Source organism: Scyliorhinus canicula, chromosome 7 (genome assembly GCF_902713615.1).
Source record: "Scyliorhinus canicula chromosome 7, sScyCan1.1, whole genome shotgun sequence".
Classification (NCBI taxonomy): Eukaryota; Metazoa; Chordata; class Chondrichthyes; order Carcharhiniformes; family Scyliorhinidae; genus Scyliorhinus; species Scyliorhinus canicula.
Window position 1 is genome coordinate 48,454,048 of NC_052152.1, and position 19,728 is coordinate 48,473,775.

The 19,728-nt window shown below is 50.0% G+C and overlaps 1 protein-coding gene across 4 annotated transcripts in view; it reads right to left on the reverse strand.

Annotated features, from left to right (window-relative positions):
• The window catches only part of spag17 (sperm associated antigen 17), a 349,272-nt gene that overhangs the window by 67,592 nt on the left and 261,952 nt on the right, over positions 1 to 19,728 (reverse strand). For 3 of the 4 annotated variants that reach the window (XM_038801961.1, XM_038801962.1, XM_038801964.1), the window contains 3 exons: positions 14,937 to 15,039; positions 10,706 to 10,811; positions 4,347 to 4,472 (listed from right to left, as the gene is read on the reverse strand). In XM_038801961.1, coding sequence (XP_038657889.1) covers positions 4,347 to 4,472; positions 10,706 to 10,811; positions 14,937 to 15,039 — 335 coding nt within the window. The remainder of the gene's footprint in view (positions 1 to 4,346; positions 4,473 to 10,705; positions 10,812 to 14,936; positions 15,040 to 19,728) is intronic. The other variant, XM_038801963.1, reaches the window with a different exon arrangement.

Genomic DNA, 19,728 nt, shown 5'->3' on the forward strand with positions numbered 1-19,728 from the left:
AAAGCTACCGACCATTGGTCCGTGAGGAGGGTAAACCTCCTGCCGGCCAGGTAATGCCTCCAATGTCGCACAGCTTCTTCTATGGCCTGTACTTCCTTCTCGACCGAGGAGTGGCGGATTTCGGAAGCATGGAGGGTACGCGAGAAGAAGGCCATGGGCCTGCCCGCTTGGTTGAGGCTGGCCGCCAGAGCTACGTTGGATGCGTCGCTCTCGACCTGGAAGGGGAGGGACTCGCCGATGGCACGCATCGTGGCCTTTGTGATATCCACTTTGATGCGGCTGAAGGCCTGGCGGGCCTCCTCGACAGGGGGAAAGTAGTTGTTTGGATAAGAGGACGGGTTTTGGTGGCGTAGTTGGGGACCCACTGAGAAGAACCCAAGGCCGCGCTTCAGGGCCTTGGAGCGGTGTGGTGAGGGGCTACTCCATAAGGGGGCGCATGCGTTCCGGGTTGGGGCCTACCACTCCATTTCGCACTACGTAGCCGAGGATGGCTAGGCGGTCGGTGCTAAACACGCATTTATCCTTGTTATGAAATGAAATGAAAATCGCTTATTGTCACGCGTAGGCTTCAATGAAGTTACTGTGAAAAGCCCCTAGTCGCCACATTCCGGCGCCTGTCCGGGGAGGCTGATACGGGAATCGAACCGTGCTGCTGGCCTGCTTGGTCTGCTTTAAAAGCCAGTGATTTAGCCCAGTGAGCTAAGTCAGCCGTTAGGTTCAAGAGTTTTGAGGTCTGGAGGAATTTGCGGAGGTTGGTGTCGTGGTCCTGCTGGTCGTGGCTGCAGATGGTGACATTATCGAGATACGGGAATGTTGCCCGTAAACCGTATCGGTCGACCATTCGGTCCATGCCTCGCTGAAAGACCGAGACCCCGTTTGTGACACCAAAGGGAACCCTTAAGAAGTGGTAGAGTCGCCCATCCGCCTTGAACGCAGTGTACTTGCGATCACTCGTATGGATGGGGAGCTGGCGGTAGGCGGACTTTAGGTCTACCGTGGAGAAGACCTTGTACTCCGCGATCCTATTGACCAGGTCGGATATACGGGGTAGGGGGTACGCATCCAGTTGCGTAAACCTGTTGATGGTCTGGCTGTAATCGATGACCATCCTGTTCTTGTCCCCGGTCTTTACCACCACAACTTGAGCTCTCCAAGGGCTGTTGCTAGCTTCGATGACCCTTTCCCTCAGAAGCTGCTGGATCTTGGACCTGATGAACGTTCGGTCCTGGGCACTGTACCGTCTGCTCCTAGTGGCGACGGGTTTGCAATCCGGGGTGAGGTTTGCAAACAGGGAGGGGGGGTTGACCTTGAGGGTCGCGAGGCTGCAGACAGTGAGAGGGGGTATAGGGCCGCTGAATTTAAACGTCAGACTCTGAAGATTACAGAGTCTGAAGGTTACACTGGTCGCACATGGCTGAGGTTTGGACAAAATGGCAACGCCCATCCCCCACACTTGGCGTCGGCTGATCAAGATGGCGGCGCCCGGAGACCCCACGTGGCACTGGGGGAGGAACATGGCGATGTTCGTGGGACGCACGGGACCCGTGGAGAGGTTTGGAGTGGCGATCTGCACTCGTACCTGGGACCGCAGCGACCGCCCGGGCCTGGCAGACCTCCCGGGCCTGGCAGACCGCCATGAAATGGCCCTTTTTGCCGCACCCCTTACACGTTGCCGAACGGGCTGGGCAGCACTGTCGGGGGTGTTTCGCCTGCCCGCAGAAATAACAACGGGGCCCAGCGGGGTTGCCGAGGCGTCTCGCAGCGCAGGCCTGAGGCAATTCAGAGTCCACTGAGGGTGAATTCCACACTGCCCAGGGGGTCACAGCACGGTCGGGGGCATAGGCGCGGGCGTTTCGGGAGGCAATGTCCAGCGAGTTGGCGAGGGCCCGTGCCTCCTTGAGGCTCATAGTTTCTTCCTCAAGCAGTCTCTGGCGGATTTGTGGGGACTGCATACCCGCAACAAAAGCGTCCTGGATCAATAGTTCTGTATGTTTGTTAGCCGAAACTTTAGGCAGCTGCAGTTCCTCCCTAGCACGAGGAGCTCACGATAGAACTCGTCTAGTGACTCACCAGGGCTCTGCCATCTCGTTGCCAGTAGATGCCGGGCGTAGACTTGGTTTACTGGGCGGATATAATGTCCTTTGAGTAGTTCCATTGTGGAATCGTAGTCAGTAGCGTCCTCGATGAGCGTGTAGATGTCCGGGCCCACTCTCGAGTGCACGATCTGCAGTTTCTGCTCCCTCATAGGTGTGCTTTCTGCCGTACTGAGGTAGCTGTTGAAACATGCTAACCAGTGCTTAAAGGTTGCTGCTGCGTTAGCCGCATGGGGGCTGAGTTGTAGACTCTCCGGTTTGATGCGGAGCTCCATCCTTTACAATCTTGTCTATTAAATTGATGCACCATCAATGACCACAGAAGTGAGGTTGTAGTCCAAACTGAAGGCTTTAATAGACAAGATGTTTCCCCCAGCAGCTCAGGTACAGAAAGGAAGCTGTGGGGGTTACACGGGCTCTTATACCCTGCCTTACAGGGCGGAGCTACCTTACAATTCTAACCAATGGGTGACTAGTGTTACATACCATTGGGCCAATGAGCAGTGAGCCTTCTCCACCAATGGTGTCTCGGCATTTCTAGGTACCGTAGTACCTCTAGTCATACTACCACAAAGTAGAATAGAACAGTACAGCACAGAACAGGCCCTTCGGCCCTCAATGTTGTGCCGAGCAATGATCACCCTACTTAAACCCACGTAACCCGTATACCCGTAACCCAACAATCCCCCCATTAACCTTACACTACGGGCAATTTAGCATGGCCAATCCACCTAACCCGCACATCTTTGGACTGTGGGAGGAAACCGGAGCACCCGGAGGAAACCCACGCACACACAGGGAGGACGTGCAGACTCCACACAGACAGTGACCCAGCCGGGAATCGAACCTGGGACCCTGGAGCTGTGAAGCATTGATGCTAACCACCATGCTACCGTGAGGCCCACTGCTACCGTGAGGCCCACTAAGTGTACGTGCATAGGGGTGAGTGAGTGAGAGAGAGGGGAGTAAGAGACAGGGTTGTGTACGTGTACGAGAGAAGGGGGAGTGTGTGCTTGAGAGAGTGTGTGAGTGTGCGAGAGGGGGTGAGTATGCGTGGGGGGTGTGTGCATGAGGGGTGAGTGTGTGAGGGGGTGTGTGAGGGGGTGAGTGTGAGTGAGGGGGTGAGTGTGTGAGTGAGTGAGTGTGTGTGAGGGGTGTGTGAGGGGGTGACTGTTTGAGTGAGTGTGTGTGAGGGGGTTTGTGAGGGGGTGACTGTGTGAGTGAGTGTGTGTGAGGGGGTGTGTGAGGCGGTGAGTGTGTGAGTGAATGTGTGTGAGGGGGTGAGTGAGGGGGTGAGTGTATGAGTGAGTGTGTGTGAGGGGGTGTGGGAAGGGTGAGTGTGTGAGTGAGTGTGTGTGTGAGGGGGTGAGTGAGGGGGTGAGTGAGGGGGTGAGTTTGAGAGTGAGGGGGTGTGAGGAGTTGAGTGAGGGGGTGAGTGTGTGAGTGAGGGGGTGAGTGTGTGAGTGAGTGTGAGTGTGTGTGAGGGGGTGAGTGTGTTTATGAGAGAGGAATGAGTATATGTCAGAAAGGGATCAGTGTGTGTGAAGAAGGGATGAGTGTGTGAATGAGAGTGGTGAGTATGTGTGGGAGAGGCATGAGAGAAGGGTGAGCACGTGATTGAGTGAGGGAATGTGCGTCTGTTTGAGTGAGGGAATGTGCGTGCATTTGAGAGAGGGGGTGAGTGTGTGAGAGAGGGTGAGGGCCTTCGTATTTGTTGTTCATGGCCTCTTCAAATGAATGGTGTCATTTGTGGTAATGGAACTGCCTACCCTCACCAACTACCCCATTCCCTGGGTAGGGCCTGCCTGACTGACCCAGGCACGCCAAGATCCCACTTTACTGTTGGGGCAGGTAACATCCTTCCAGAATGTCCTCTTCTTCTAATTGGTCGGCAGCTCTGGGGGTGGGTGGCTGTCCTTTAAAGGGAATGGCAGCCCCAATGTCAAACAATTAGTTGCCTGAACACCATAAAATGAGACTCTGGGTGCCACAGATAGCTTAGGCTACTCAACCTTGGCTTAATGGCCCATTGCTGGGCACCCCCGTTCCGAAAATAAAATTGAGCCCAGTAAGTAGACATTTCAGGTCGTGGTCAGCAATGAGAATTGCTGCTTTACTGCTGACCTCAAGTAGGTAAGGAAAGAATCAAGACTTCATTGTTATTGATGACAATGTGAACAGTGAGTGGCAGTAGTCTTGTGCATTCTCATCAATGGTATTGTGGATTTGCAAATTAATTACTAAACACATTACCTTCTGTGGATTGTATACACTGAGAAAATTCTGCTTGTTGTGTTGAATGATCTGATGTTTTGAAGTCGCGTGTGTCTGGCCCTGTTGTGTGATCTGACACTGGGTATGTTGATCTGTTACTAACATCTGACAAAATAAAAAACGTTAATTACCAATGCTTTCCTGAAGGACGAGACTGTTATCTGATCTACATGTCAGTTTACAGAGATGAGAACCATTGGTTTTAAAACTGTTATCACCTGCCTGCTAACCACTGGCTGGGGGCTAATGTTAATCCCATAATCCCTAGGAAGTATGAGCTTCCCCAATGAGGGGGACGGAGAAATCATTAGCAGAGTCCCTGCATGAATAGAGCTGGTCAGTATGGAACCAGCTAGAGAGGAGTGAGCAGCAAGGGAGTACTGCTGCTGTTGTACATATTCAATTGTAAATAAAGTTATTTCTTTCTCTTCTACAAACTCGTGCTGGATTCTTCGTGGCCCTCACAAAAAAAAACAAATTTTTTCCCCTTTACCTATATACCAAACCTACAAACATGGCAAGTTAACAGCCTTTACTGGCCTTGAGTTGTTTTGCATTTTGTCTCTGCCTCTCTCAGTGATCTACAGGTGTGAGCAGTGGGGGTGGGAGGTGATGCAACCATCAATTCACTGGAGACAAGAGTAGAAGTAAACCTTGGCTTTAATCAACTTAGAACAGTGCCTGCCTGCGACTGATCCAATACTGAGAACCGCCTACAGGTCGACTGCTCTTTATACCTCCCTTCAAGGGGAGGAGCCATGGGCGGAGCCTATACATGCCCAAACATGTTCCCCTATGGATAATGCCATACAATGGTCCATAGGAGAAGCTCACAAGGGCAACAGCATAGCACAGATACAAATACAATGGTGGATTAATGGCATAATACATTCACCCCCTGTTAAAAAAAGAAGTCCGGCGGGGGTGACAGGTTCATAAGTTCAGCCAGTCTGGCGCACGGATTGTGCGCTGTGATCTCCGAAGGTCTGGCATTGTTGCTGGCCCGGGTGTCAAACTCGTCCGTGCTGGCATCGGTAGTGAGGGCGCCAGTGGAACGGTGAAGGGGGGATGGCGGGCGGGAGGGAGCGCGGGAGCCATATAGGGGCAGGGGCGCTGGTCATGGTAGGTTGGGAGGGATATGGTGGAGGGGCGGTGGTGGTGGTGGTGGAACCGGCGGGCGCCAGGTCCCGGAGGGAGACCGTATCCTGTCGGCCATCGGGGTGTTCGATATAAGCATACTGGGGATTGCAGTGTAGGAGCTGGACCCTCTCTACCAGAGGATCGGACTTATGGCTCCTGACGTGCTTTCTGAGTAGGACTGGCCCCGGTGTCTTCAGCCAGGACGGAAGCGAGGCTCCTGAGGTGGATCTTCCAGGGAAAACAAATAGGCGGTCATCAGGGGTCTCGTTTGTGGCCGTGGAAAGTAGGAACCTAATAGAGTGGAGCGCATCGGGGAGGACCTCCTGCCAGTGGGAAACTGGGAGATTCCTGGACCGCAGGGTCAGTAGGACGGTCTTCCAGACTGTCACGTTCTCCCCCTCCACCTGCTCGTTTCCCCTGGGGTTATAACTGGTAGTCCTGCTCGAGGTGACGCCCTTACTGAGCAGGCACTGACACAGTTCGTCGCTAATGAACGACGAGCCCTGGTCACTGTGGACATAATTGGGGAAACCAAACAGGGTGAATACACTATGTAGGGCTTTAATGATCATGGGCGTGGTCATGTCGGGGCAAGGGATTGCCAAGGGGAAGTGTAAGAATTCATCAATAATATTGAGGAAATATGTATTGCTGTTATTGGAGGGGAGGGGCCCCTTGAAATCGATACTGAGGCGCTCAAAGGGCCGGGATGCCTTTACCAGGTGGGCCTTATCTGGTCGATAGAAGTGCCGTTTACACTCCGCACAGATCTGGCAGTCCCTGGACATGGCTCTGACCTCCTTGGTGGAGGAGGGCAGGTTGGGGGCCTTGATATAGTGGGAATGCCGGGTGAACCCCGGGTGGCAGAGGTCATCGTGGATAGCCCGTAGTCAGTCATCTTGTGTGCTGGCGCATGTGCCGCGGGTCAGAGCATCTGGAGGCTCGTTGAGCTTCCCAGGGCGATATACCATATCGTAATTATAGGTGGAGAGTTCGATCCTCCACCTCAAGATCTTATCGTTCTTGATTTTGCCCCGCTGCGAATTGTCGAACATGAAGGCTACCGATCATTGGTCGGTGACGAGGGTAAACCTCCTACCAGCGAGGTAGTGCCTCCAGTGCCGTACGGCTTCCACGATGGCTTGGGCTTCCTTCTCAACTGAGTGCCGAATTTTGGAGGTGGTGAGGGTGTGCGAAAAAACACTACCGGTCTGCCTGCTTGATTGAGGGTAGCGGCGAGAGCGACCTCTGATGCGTCACTCTCCACCTGGAAGGGGACAGACTCGTCCACCACGCGCATCGCGGCTTTGGCGATGTCCGCCTTGATGCAGCTGAAGGCCTGGCGGGCCTCAGTTGCCAGTGGGAAGATGGTGGCCTTGATTAGTGGGCGGGCTTTGTCCGCATAGTTGGGGACCTACTGGGCATAATATGAAAAGAACCCGAGGCACCTCTTGGAGGGCCTTGGGGCAGTGGGGGAGGGGAAGTTGCAGGAGGGGGCACATACGGTCAGGGTCGGGTCCTAGATCCCCGTTTTCCACGACGTAGCGGAGGATGGCTAGTCTGGTTGTGCGGATAATGCATTTCGCCTTGTTGAACGTGAGGTTTAGGGTTCGGAGAAATCTGTGGAGGTTGACGTCATGGTCCTGCTGATCATGGCCACAGATGGTGACATTGTCCAAGTACGGAAATGTGGCCCGCAGCCCGTACTGGTCCACCATTCGGTTCATTGTTCTTTGGAACACCAAAACCCGTTCGTGACGCCGGGGGACCCGGAGGAAGGGGAAAGGCGGGCGTCTGCCTCAAAAGCCGTGTAGTGGCGGTCCTCCGGGCGGATTGGGAGCTGGTGGTAAGCAGACTTCAGATCCACCGTGGAGAATACCCGGTAGTGTGCGATCTGGTTTCCCATGTCTGCAATTCTGGGGAGGGGGTATGCATCGCGGTGCGTGTACCGGTTTATGGTTTGGCTGTAATCTACAACCATCCGGTTCTTTTCCCCGGTCTTGACGAACACCACCTGAGCTCTCCAGGGGCTATTGCTGCCCTCGTTGACACCCTCCCGCAAGAGATGCTGGACCTCGGCCCTGATAAAAGTCCTGTCCTGTATACTATACCGCCTGCTTCTGGTGGCGACTGGTTTGCAGTCAGTGGTGAGGTTTGCGAAGAATGGGGGAGGGTCGACTTTTAGGGTCGCGAGGCTGCATAAGGTGAGTGGGGGTAGGGGCCCCCCGAGCCTCAGGGTTAGGCTCCTGAGGTTGCATTGGAAATCTAGTCCCAATAGGAGAGGAGCGCAGAGGTCTGGGAGCACATATAATTTAAAGTTAGCGTACTCAGCGCCCTGTATTGCTAAGGTTGCGGTAGTGCGCCCTCGGATTTGCACCCAGTGCGACCCAGAGGCGAGGGAGATGGTTTGGTGTGCCGGGAAAATTATGAGCGAGCAGTGACTTACCATGTCAGGGTGAATGAAGCTCTCTGTGCTCCCGGAGTCGAAAAGGCAAGGCGTCTCGTGCCCGTTTACCCGGACGGTCATCATAGAGCTCCGGAGGTGCTTGGGTCGTGACTGGTCCAGGGTGACCGCGCTGAGCTGCGGGTAGCGTGTAGATGGTGGCCCCCATTGGTCGAGCGTGGCGGGCAGTGAGGGAGATGGCGTCCAAGATGGCGGTCCCCATGGATCGCACGTAGCTGGCCGCGTGGGGGAGGATGGCCAAGATGGCGGCCCTGTGAGTCGCACGTGCTGTGAGGGCTGGAAGATGGCTGCCCCCACAGATAGCACAAGGCTGATGATGCGTCTGCAAGGGGCGGAGTTGGCAGACACGCTGCCACACTGCAGGGTCTGTGGGCCTGTGAGTCTGAGGATTGGGCCTGTGAGTTAGAGTTCTTGGACCTGGCCAGGCAAACTTTGGCGAAATGTCCTTTTCTCCCGCAGCTGCTGCAGTTCGCGTTATGGGCCGGGCAGTGCTGTCGGGGGTGTTGGGACTGGCCGCAGAAATATGGCCCCCATGATGGGCGGGTGGCCGCGCGGCACAGGCCTGGGATAGCCTTTGGTTGGGGGTCCACGAGGGGGTCGTGTGGTCAGCCGGGAACGCAGAAAGGCTCTGAAACGCAACCTCCAGAGAGGTGGCTAACGTTACCGTGTCGTCCAGGTCCTGGGCCCCCTTTTCGAGCCGGCGCTGTCTCACATAATTCGACTGGACTCCCGCCACGTAGACGTCTCGGACGGCGAGTTCCATATGTTGAGTGGCCGTAACGGCCTGGTAGTTGCAGCTGCGTGCGAGGACTTTGAGGTCGCATAGGTAGTCTTCTAGCGATTCCCCGGGACGCTGGCGGTGAGGATGTGTCGCGCGTAGATGTCGTTCACGGGCCGTACATAGAGGCGTTCGAGCATCTCGAGAGCATCTGCATAGGAGGAGGCCTCATCGAGTTGAACAGAGATTCGATGGCTCACCTGTGCGTGGAAGAGGCTCAGCTTCTGTTCGTCGGTGACGGAAGGCGTGGGAAGGCTGTGAGATAGGCCTTGAAGCAGCGGAGCCAGTGCGAAAAAATCTATTTTGCCTCCGCGGCCTGCGGATCAAGTTCCAGTCGGTCAGGTTTGAGGGCCGATTCCATAGTTGCGTTTAAGTTGATTAAATTGATGCGACCATCAATTCACTCGCGACAAGAGTAGAAGTAAACCGTGGCTTTAATCAACTTAGAACAGTGCCTGCCTGCGACAGAACCAATACTGAGAACCGCCTACAGGTCGACTGCTCTTTATACCTTCCTTCAAGGGGAGGAGCCATGGGCGGAGCCCATACATGCCCCAACATGTTCCCCTATGGATAATGCCATACAATGGCCCATAGGACAAGCCAACAAGGGCAACAGCATAGCACAGATACAAATAAAAGGGCAACAGCACCGATACAAATACACTGGTGGATTATTAGCATAATACATTCATCACAGGAGGACAAAGTGTTGTGATGTTCCAGGCCATGTTCATGGGGCAAACTTGATCCAGCTGTTGTTTTTCCTGTTTGCCTTTTGTCACATGTTGTATAACAACTCTCATAACAACGCGTTCAATCAGCCATTTCCGCATACATGCATTCACACGCCTCAAGGTGACAGCTTAAAGTCAGCTACATAGCACTTGAAAGAGCAGAATAAGAGACACTTTATTCTGCTGCGCTGTTCCATGCATATTTAAGTAACCCATTATATCAACATTTGTGTTGTTATTTTTTTACTGAGAGCATTCATCACTACTAAGATCTATGGCCAAAAGGCAAAACATTGCAATAATTCAAATAAGAAAACAGAGTGCAGAGGTAACTAATCATTCAAGCTTTTGTTGTTACACTGTTATTTTTAAAAATGAGTTGCATTATTTATTATTTTTCTGTTAGTTCTCTGAAAGACCCTTTATACAAAGGGAAAACAGTAAACTTCAATTGCATCCTTCTCTGTTACAAAACATTACAAATGACAGTTCATGGATTCCTACATTATGGACATCCAACAATTTTTTTCATAGAATTCCTACAGTGCAGAAGGAGGACATTCAGCCCATCAAGTGCACCACCTCTTGGAAAGACTACCCTACTTAAGCCCACGCCTACACCGTATCCCTATAACCCACCTAACCTTTTGGACACTAAGGGGAAATTTAGCATGGCCAATCTACCTCACCTGTGCTTCTTTGGACTGTGGGAGGAAACTGGAACATCCGGAGGAAACCCACGCACACACAGGGAGAAAGTGCAAACTAAACACAGTCACCCCAAGCGGGAGTTGAACCTAGGTCCCTGGAGCTGTGAGGTAACAGTGCTAACCACTGTGCGACCATGTCGTTATTTGTTATTATTTAGTGAAAGGAAGATATCAGAGACAGGGGATCTTGGGGACAGAAGTAATGTAACTTTGAAATTGGGGAAGGGAGCCAGTGCAAAGGTTTGCAGCACAGTCTACCACTGAGGTATGCATTATCATGGACTGTACGTCGATGAAACAGTTTCTTTACGTGTCATGGGAGTTTCACCTCAAACACTTGAGGTATTTTCAGCATCTCTCTGCGTCTAAGGGTTTTAAATTACTCTTTGAAACAAAGCTGTTCAGTTGTAATTTTTTCATGAGAAGTATAGGGTTTCATGATTCCTCATGAGATAATAGCTTCGAGTAGATTTGATCCCTTGGTTACTGTAAAGTTTTATACCACTTACCTGTATCTTTAGTGGGGACAGTTGAAGCCAAATCATTAAATGGCTCTGGCACTTTCATCTTTTGGCTCATTGGAAAAGACTTTGTTAAACAGTCCAGATCAAGCCCCTGCACAAAATAAATTTTTATAACCTAAGACTTTTACATTGTTCGGCTTCATTACTGGAATTGCGCAATGGAACACTAATTTAAATTATATTGCAAATACATGGGAAATGAAGGAATGCACATTCTATTTGAAACATTTCCCCATTTTATAGGAAAAATAGCTGAGAAATTTGAACAGACACAATTTTGGCTGTGTTGGGGACAGAGAGTACAAATACTGTACTTGAATACTGTGGTTAGAGATGCCCAATATTGGGCCGTCAGATGCATTTCCATTAACTTGGTGATGTGCAAAGATTAACTAGAATTAACAGCAATGGTAAGAAATTCAGCACCGAATTGGCCACCAGGATGGTGGAAATTGTAAGTCAGGCTGAGGCAGGTGTGGGCAGAAAGATTACAAGTCGGGGCATGAGGAGGGAAGAGATCGGAGGTCAGGAGGAGAGAAGAGCTTGCATTTTGGGTCGAAAGGTCCTTTCCTAATACTGAAGATCAAATGGTACACTTCTGGCTGGATATCTGCGTATGCAACAGAACTGGACAAAGACTCTTTTGCCACAGATGCTCCTTGACTAGCTGAGGATTTCCAGCATCTGCAGTATTTTGCTTTCATGTTTGAAAATAAAAGCACATGACAATTAATGAATTTACAATTGCATACACCTTGCTACAATACTAAGCTGCTGGGTTTAGTTAGCAAGCTGTGCAGGCAGGAAATGTGGTTCAGAGATAGATTTCCAATGACATAGTGCTGATTGTCCAATGTGCACTCTGCTGTTCTCAAATGGAAATGTAGAAATATCCTTTATATTTCCCAAAAGACCTGCATCCATTAATGTATTATGTTTCTCAGAGAATTCTGACACAACATGTGGATATTGTAAGGAACATAAAGGGTTAATGTAATGTTACTACACTAGTCCCTAGATGGTGCTAGAGAGCAACCATACAAATATCACATGTTTCCTTGACTTCTGGAAGAGAGACGGGAGACACAGGAGAGAGTGGAAGGAAGCCAGACTGAGTAGATGTGAGATAGTTAGCTGATAGCATAGTTCAGTATTGTCGAAGTGCAGTGTATTCTTTGCTTATCTTATTCCTAGTAATTAAGTATAGTGCAATAAATTAGCTTTGTTTCTTAAATACTGCTTGCTTTTCTTTGTCAACACTACAACCTTCACCATCCTGAAGAACAATACGAAGAACACAACAAATTCCAATGCGCTTGTGAAGCATGGCTTATTCGGCGCTATTTAACCAAAAGGTTTCTAAGTGAGCGGGAACTGCTGTGAGTGTCCTGACGTTCGGGCCAGTGAGGACGACACTTCTATAAAATGTTAATTGGTCCACTTAAGGCTCCACGGGCTTCACACCTCAAATGACTGTCCCGCCAGCTGATTCGCCGGGTCCGTGCTCACAGCCTCCCCGCTAACAAAGGAGAGCAGCACTTCTGCACAGCCAACCCCACTCAGCTCGCAGCCATGCCACCAAGGAGACCAGCCACACGATTCAGGGATGTTGACTTGGGCAGATTATTGGGTGCGGTCGAGGCCAGACAAGATGCCCTGTTTCCCCAAGTGCCTCAGAGGGTCAGCCACAAGGCAGCCACTGCTGCCTGGGAGGAGGTGGCAGTGGCCGTCAGCACTGGACACCCTTCTCCCCACCACGAGAATGTGCCTGGCACCATCCCGGGCCACCCATATCGACCAGCGCCGTTCACGCCCAGTCGGTGGCGGCCATGGCTGAGCACCTCAACTGAGTTCCCAGTCGCTGGGGGACATGACCCAATACCAGGTGGACCTTGATGAGGTGCAGTGGGCATGTCCTCGTCTCAGTTGGGCATTGCCGAGGCCCTCCAGAGTACTTCTAGGTCATGAGCGCAGGTCTCCTAGTCCTATGTGGGCGTAGCCAATGCGTGGCTGAACATGTCCCAGTCTCAGGTGAGCATAGCTGAGGCACTGCAGAGCATGTCCAGGTCGCTGGGGGATGTGTCACAGTCGCAGGTGGGCATTGGGGAGCTATCAGGGCTGGCAGAGCCAGATGATGCAGGGGCAGCTGACATTCCATCCAGCTACCCATCCATCCCGGTCTGAACCCCAGGGGGGTTCATAGATCATAAATCATAGAATTTACAGTGCAGAAGGAGGCCATTCAGCCCACTGACGCTGCACCAGCCCTTGGAAAGGGCACCCTACTTAAACCCACACCCTGCACTCTATCCCCATAACCCAGTACCCCCACCACCTTTTGGACACTAAGGGACAATTTAGCACGGCCAATCCACCTAACCTGCACATCTTTGGACTGGATGCATTGGGTTGGGTGCATTGTATGGCATGAGGGAAAAGGGGGTTGGAGAGGGTCTGGCAAGGGTGGGGAGAATGTGCTGGCACCATCAGGGAATTGGGGCAGTTGGGAACATGTATAAATTATTTAAAATAGTTGGCCTTGACCAATACGACGCATCAAGCACTTTCTTCCACAATTCGGGCTGAGCACCAATCCCATGCACCATCTCCCAGAAAAGGAGGTCCTGGATGCTTCTTCCAACCCCCTCCCCATTTCCAATTGCTTGCCTTCCCCCCTATTCCCCCATTGCTCCCCTCCCCCCCCCCATTGCTCTCCACCCCTACACATCTCCTGCCATCCAACTCGCCCCACCCACACACCCCCAGCTGCAGTGGGGACCCCTCCTCACCGAACCCCACAACCTGTACACAAAACACCCAGACATAATGTTACCAGGACCGGGCACTGGTCCGTCTGGGTGCTGTTTCCCTCCCCGGTGCACATGCCCACGTTCTGTTTGCCGAAATGTCCCCAGTGCTGTGGCTCAGTCCCTGGATGTTTGGATATTGGCTGCTGCATCCGTGGTGTTGCCTCCCGCAGTGTTCAGACACAGTGTACAGGTATCCCGGTCTGACTACGATGATAGGCGATAACTCCCACACGCTACATGGCATACCTACCCACGGGGATCCACTTGGGAGGTCTGATGTGCTCACTTAACTATGATTACCAATTCTCAATTAGCAATAGCCTTCAGCCGCGTGTCCAGAGGCCTCCGCAGTCACTGGGAGTTGTGGGTGGTCAGTGGGGATGGCGGGCTGTGGTTGTCCCAGAAATGGGGCGCACAAACCAGAGTGCTGAGACACCCAACCCCCCCCCCCCCCCCCCCCCCCCCAACACCCCGGCTGAGGCCATGTGGCTATCCCCCCTCTGTGGAACCCTAAACCCTGATGGCAGCCCATCCTGAGCGAGGCTGCCCCCCCCCCCCCCCCCCCCCCCCCCCACCCCGGGTCTCCCCCGCCCCCCTCCGAGCACCAAGGCAACAACCCCAGTGCCCCCGGGGTCATTGCCTGGGAGCAAAGATGGCTACTCACCTCCTTGGAGCCTCACAGTAGCCCTTCCGCCAGCTTCACATGTTAAAGGAATACTAATCGGCGCTTGCGCGACCATTTGCTGGGGAGGCTGTTAGATAGGGTGTCACTCCCATTAATTGCATGGAAATTGGCCTGAAGTGGTGAATATTGGTTCTCGCCACTCTCTGGCGGGGTCCTGATTTCACCAAAGGGGACAGCCAGTCGGCGAACAGATCGGTGCCTGGCACAGTTCTCGCTTTTGGCCTCTCCCGCAATCTAACGGCCTCGTCATGCTCTCGCTTAAGCGCAACGCGGCCATTAAAGCTGTTTCCAAAATAATGATGACTTCCCCGGATAATAGTAATGGCCATTGGTTTGTTTTCAGTTGTTGGGGATTTTGGTATGTGTATTTTTTTGTGTAGAATCATTCAACTTGTTCTAGTTTGAATAAATGAAGATGTTCACCCTTCTGATTAATTAAAAAAAAAATCACCAAAAATTCAAAAAGGAAGGGCGGCATGTGGCGCAGTGAATAGCACTGGGACTGTGGCACTGAGGACCCGGGTTCAAAATCCAGCCCTGGGTCACTGTCCGTGTGGTGTTTGCACATTCTCCCCATGTCTGCGTGGGTTTCACACCCACAACCCAAAGATGTGAAGCTTAGGTAGATTGGCCACACTAAATTGCCCCTTAATTGAAAAAAAATAATTGGGTACTCTAAATTTATTTTTAAAAACTTCAAAAAGGAGAACTGCAGTAATACCTGGGCTGAGTCAAAGGCCTTGCTCAGGTCAGACTGAAAGTATGCTGGGAGAAGCATGTTCTTCAGAGCTAGTTTGGTTCCGTTTGCTTCATCAAGCTCTTGCCTGTCAGTAAAAAGATACAGTAGTTATGAACTGTAATGCATGGTGTTAGGAGGACTCCAGTACGAGAATTCCAACAATTTGCATTTTGTAAGGCTGTGGGGGAAGACTACTAAACCACAAGAGTGATAACACTGGCCAATAGGTATCTTTTATGTTAAAACAAACTAATTTAAACACAATCAGATTAGCAACATAGTATTAGCTTTCCAATTAACAGTTAAAACAGTTCTTCAATAAAAGGAAAAAAAGCCTTTAATTTCTTATCTACACCTGCCACTGTATATTCCAATTAAGCAACCCAATACAGTTCAAATGCCACTTATAAATAAAGTTACCAATCAGGGTTACTTGCTTCTCTGTGCAGATCTTTGGAGAGAGACCCTTTCAGGAACAACCTGAAATCTTTCTGTCTTGTCAGACTAAAATCCTATGGCAAACTGCAAAACTACAGAAAGACTTGGCTCCTCCCATTAATTACATCATCTGTATCCCAAACATAAGGCATTCTCCAGTCACTTCCCACTAAGATGTCCCATGACTTGCTTAGCTAGGACTAAACACAATTCCTCATAAATTATCTACACCCCAGCAAACCTCCTAAACATACAAAATATTCCATTAGCCACCTATATGTAAACAAGTAAATAGTTAAAAACAATGGTTACCTCACCTTTATGACCCATTAATCGCAGCTTTAGCAGACATATTGCCTGTATATATCTGAACACAGGTTTTTAACAACATAACTACAACAAATTAAAACATATTTTATAATAATTTCCTACATTCATCACAATGGTCACATCTGATACCAAATACACTCACTGACAGTGTTCAGTTGGACAACATATAAGGTTATCAGTGGTTAGAATGTGAAAATACCACGTGAAAACACCTATGTTTTAGAATTTCTGGAAGTTGTTGCAGTATTTTTGGCAAAGCAATCTTGAAATGGTTTTATAATGAGAATTTCTGACAGCTAATGATCCATTCACTAATGGAAATAATTTGTTCATCCTTATTTACTTTTTTGCTACAGATGACCATATATACATATTGGAAGCCATGATTAGTACTGAATTGAAGCAAACTTACCAATAAATACTTAGTAATACATAGGATTGCAAACAGTGACTGCCAATAGTCTATAGCTCTTTGTGGTAGTATTGCTAAAAATATTAAAATGAGTGCTTAGTTTTAGCTGCTTTAGTATTCTGCTGCAAGAGGAATGTTCGGGAAATTCCAGTGTCAGCTTGCGTTTGATTTTTTTTATCGTTTGAACTCCGAATATCTTGGGTTCAAGATCAAAATTGTAAGTCATTGGCCAAATGGGGAAAATGACATTTACTAGTCCTGTTGGGGTTTGAACAGACATTCCATATCTAATTCAAAAAGTGTAGTTGCTATTTTTGATCCTCAGTAGTTTCATCATTATAGAGAATTCTTCCCAAGAGGAAAATAGGTGAGAACAGTCATCTTGAACTGTTTTTATTCATTCATGGATGTGAACATCATTGTCACAGCTGGCATTTATACTCATCCATAATTTTCCTTGAGCAGACAGTGGTGTGGTGCCTACTTCAGGTAAATGTGCATATTTTAATGCAAGAGGCTGAACAAGGCTAAATTGGAGTAATTTGTGATTTTGTTCAAACTGGCTCATTTCAAGTCAGTCTCTTTTAACATTGCAGTTAGAACCATATGGTTACCCAGTAAGATAATTACTTGACTCTTGCTGTCACCAAAAAATTTTTATGGGTTGTTGCAAGGAGGAGGCGAAGGAATAAGATTTACTTACAACGATTTGTTTTGAAAATATTTCAATAAAACTTTAAACATTTTTAATCAAAAATTTACAAAGCAAATCAAAACCAACATATGTATCAATAAAACAAAAAATTCCAAACGACAAGAGTAACAATACCCCCTGATAACGAAGATACAACGCCTCACCCCTCCTCCGCCCACCCCTCCATTAACAGTGCTTAAAGTACAATATTAACGGCCATCATCTACAGTACAACCCATTAATTAACCCCCTTACAGTGAACTTGACCTTCTCGAGGTACAGAAACTCCATCAAGTCACCGAGCCACGCTGCGGCACTAGGTGGCGTTGCCTGCCTCCAATTCAGCAGAATCTGCCACCGAGCAATTAACGAGGCGAATGCCAGGGCATCATTGCCCCTGCAACCAGTCCTCAACTCTGGCTGGCCAACATTCCTAATATAGCTATTAACGGACAGTGCTCTAAATCAACATTTATGATTGGTGATATGGTGGTAAAGAAAGACCCCCAAAAACCCACCAATTTGGGACAGGACCAAAACATGAGCGTGTGGTTCGCAGTCCCTCTCGAATACCATTTGCACCTATCTTCAACCCCCACAATAAATCGACTCATTCTGGCATTCATGAGGTGTGCCCTGAACACCACCTTGAATTGGGTCAAGCTCAAACTTGCAAAGGATAATGCAGCATTCACCCTGGGGAAGGACTTACTCCATACCTCTTCCTCCAAAATGGGTCCCAGCTCCTCCTTCCATTTGGCCTTCACCTTTTCTACCAAGACTTGCTCTTCTCCCAAGATCCGTCCATATACCCTGGACATGCTGCCCTCTTCTGAACCTGCACAGGAGAATATCCTCTCCAAAGCGGACAGCGGCGCTACTGGGAATGTTGGAAATGTCCGCCGAACAAAGTCCCGTACCTGGAAGTACCTGAACGTATCTGCCCCTTCCGGCTTCGGTGGGGTTACTGGGGTAAACCGAACCTTTTGGACACTGAGGGGTAATTTAGGAGGAAATCAGAGCATCTGGAGGAAACCCATGCAGACATGCGGAGGAAGTGCAAATTCCACACAGTCACCCGAGGCCGGAATTGAACCTATGTCCCTGGACCTGTGAGGTAGCAGTGCTAACCACTGTGCCACTGTGCGGCCCAAAAATTTAGAGTACCCAATTATTTTATTTTTCAATTAAAGGGCAATTCAGCATGGCCAAACCTTCTTCCTTGCTCATCTTCTGGCTGTGGTAGTGAGACCCACGCAGACATGGGAAGAAAGTGCACACTCCACATGGACAGTGACCCGGGGCCTGGATCAAACTGGGGTCCTCAGCGCTGTGAGGCAGCAGTGCTAGCCACTGCACCACCGTGCTGCTAGCAAAGTGGCCCTCACCCAGGGTTCTCCTCCAATACCCCCCAATAATAACAACCACCCAATCTCTCCTGACCCACTTCTACCATCAATGTGCACAAACCCCAACAACATTAACAAGCTTCCCTCCCCACCAAGAAACATCTCAATTCCCGACTCTTACAGCCCCAACCCCCAAGAGAACAAAAATATAGCAAAAAGATGCATAAATACACTGCACAAACACCTCCCAATCAGTCCTCCTCAGACCGCTTCTAGCTTCTTCTTTCTGATGAAGGCCTCTGCCAGCTTCGAAAGAAGTAATCTTTCTATTCCATTGTAACTCCAGGTTGTGCCGGGTACACCATCCTGAATTGTACACTTTTGCTATAAAACACTGCCTTGTTGAAGGCCGCAAGCCTCTTTGCAAGCTCAGTCCCAATGTCCAGATATATTCACATCGTGTGTGCCCATTCCAGTCAATATTTCAGAGTTGTTTTGCCCACTCTAAGACCCTCTCCTTCCTTTAGTAGCCGTGAAAATGGATAATCAGCACCCATGGCAGTTCATTTGGCCTTGGCCGGAGCACCAACTGGGACCACAACTCCACCAACCTGAGGTTCACCCGCCTCGACCAATTCAAGATGTTCCACTTAAACCTCAGGCCTTTGTTTCTCTCTGCCACAAGCAACAACTTTGCTTCCAGCGAGGCAAACCGATCCTCATACTGCGACAAGACCTCCTCAATACCCTTCAACATCTCACTTTGTGCTTTCACCACACTCGAGGCTTATCTGCTTGCCCCGCTTCTCGAACTGCTTATCCATCTATTTGCCGAATTTTCCAGCTCCTCACCATCACCACAGCCACCCTGTCAAATGTGATGGGCACATCAGTCACCTTCCCTCCTTCAAGTTCTTTCGACAGACTACCCTCCTGAACTTTCTTCGCATTGTGCTTCTTCATCGACTTTTCTGACATGCCTCTGTCCACCAGATCAACTAGCGGGGTTTGGACACCAAACCCGCCTGAAAAAAACGGGTAAAATAGATCAAAAACAAAGACCCTGCCGAGAGCCACCCTTCGTGCGTCTTGCTCTTACATGACGTTACCGGATGCCCGCCAATTATTCGGGCAATTAATAAGTATAGCCTATTAAAGTGGTCTTAATAATTTTTTTGGAACTTGTAATAGTGAGGAATAATTAGAACAATAGAGGAATATTCCATAATCAGGATAAGGATACCAACGAGCAACATGCTTATGTGGCAAAAAGTCACAAATGATGCTAACTGAATGCTTACAGTAGCAAGACCCTGAATAATATCTTTTTTAGTCTAGTGACCATAGCAACTTGTTTTCTCGACACCAGGGGCGAAATTCTCCGACCCTGCGGGCCGCCGAAAGTCCCGCCCCCGCCGTGGCAGAAATTCTCCGCCACCCGGGAAACACCACCCGCCAATCGGCGAGCCTCCTGCGCCGATTCTCCGGCCCGCGATGGGCCAAAGTCCCGCCGCTGGAAGGCCTCTCCCGCCGCCGAGGTTTGAACCACCT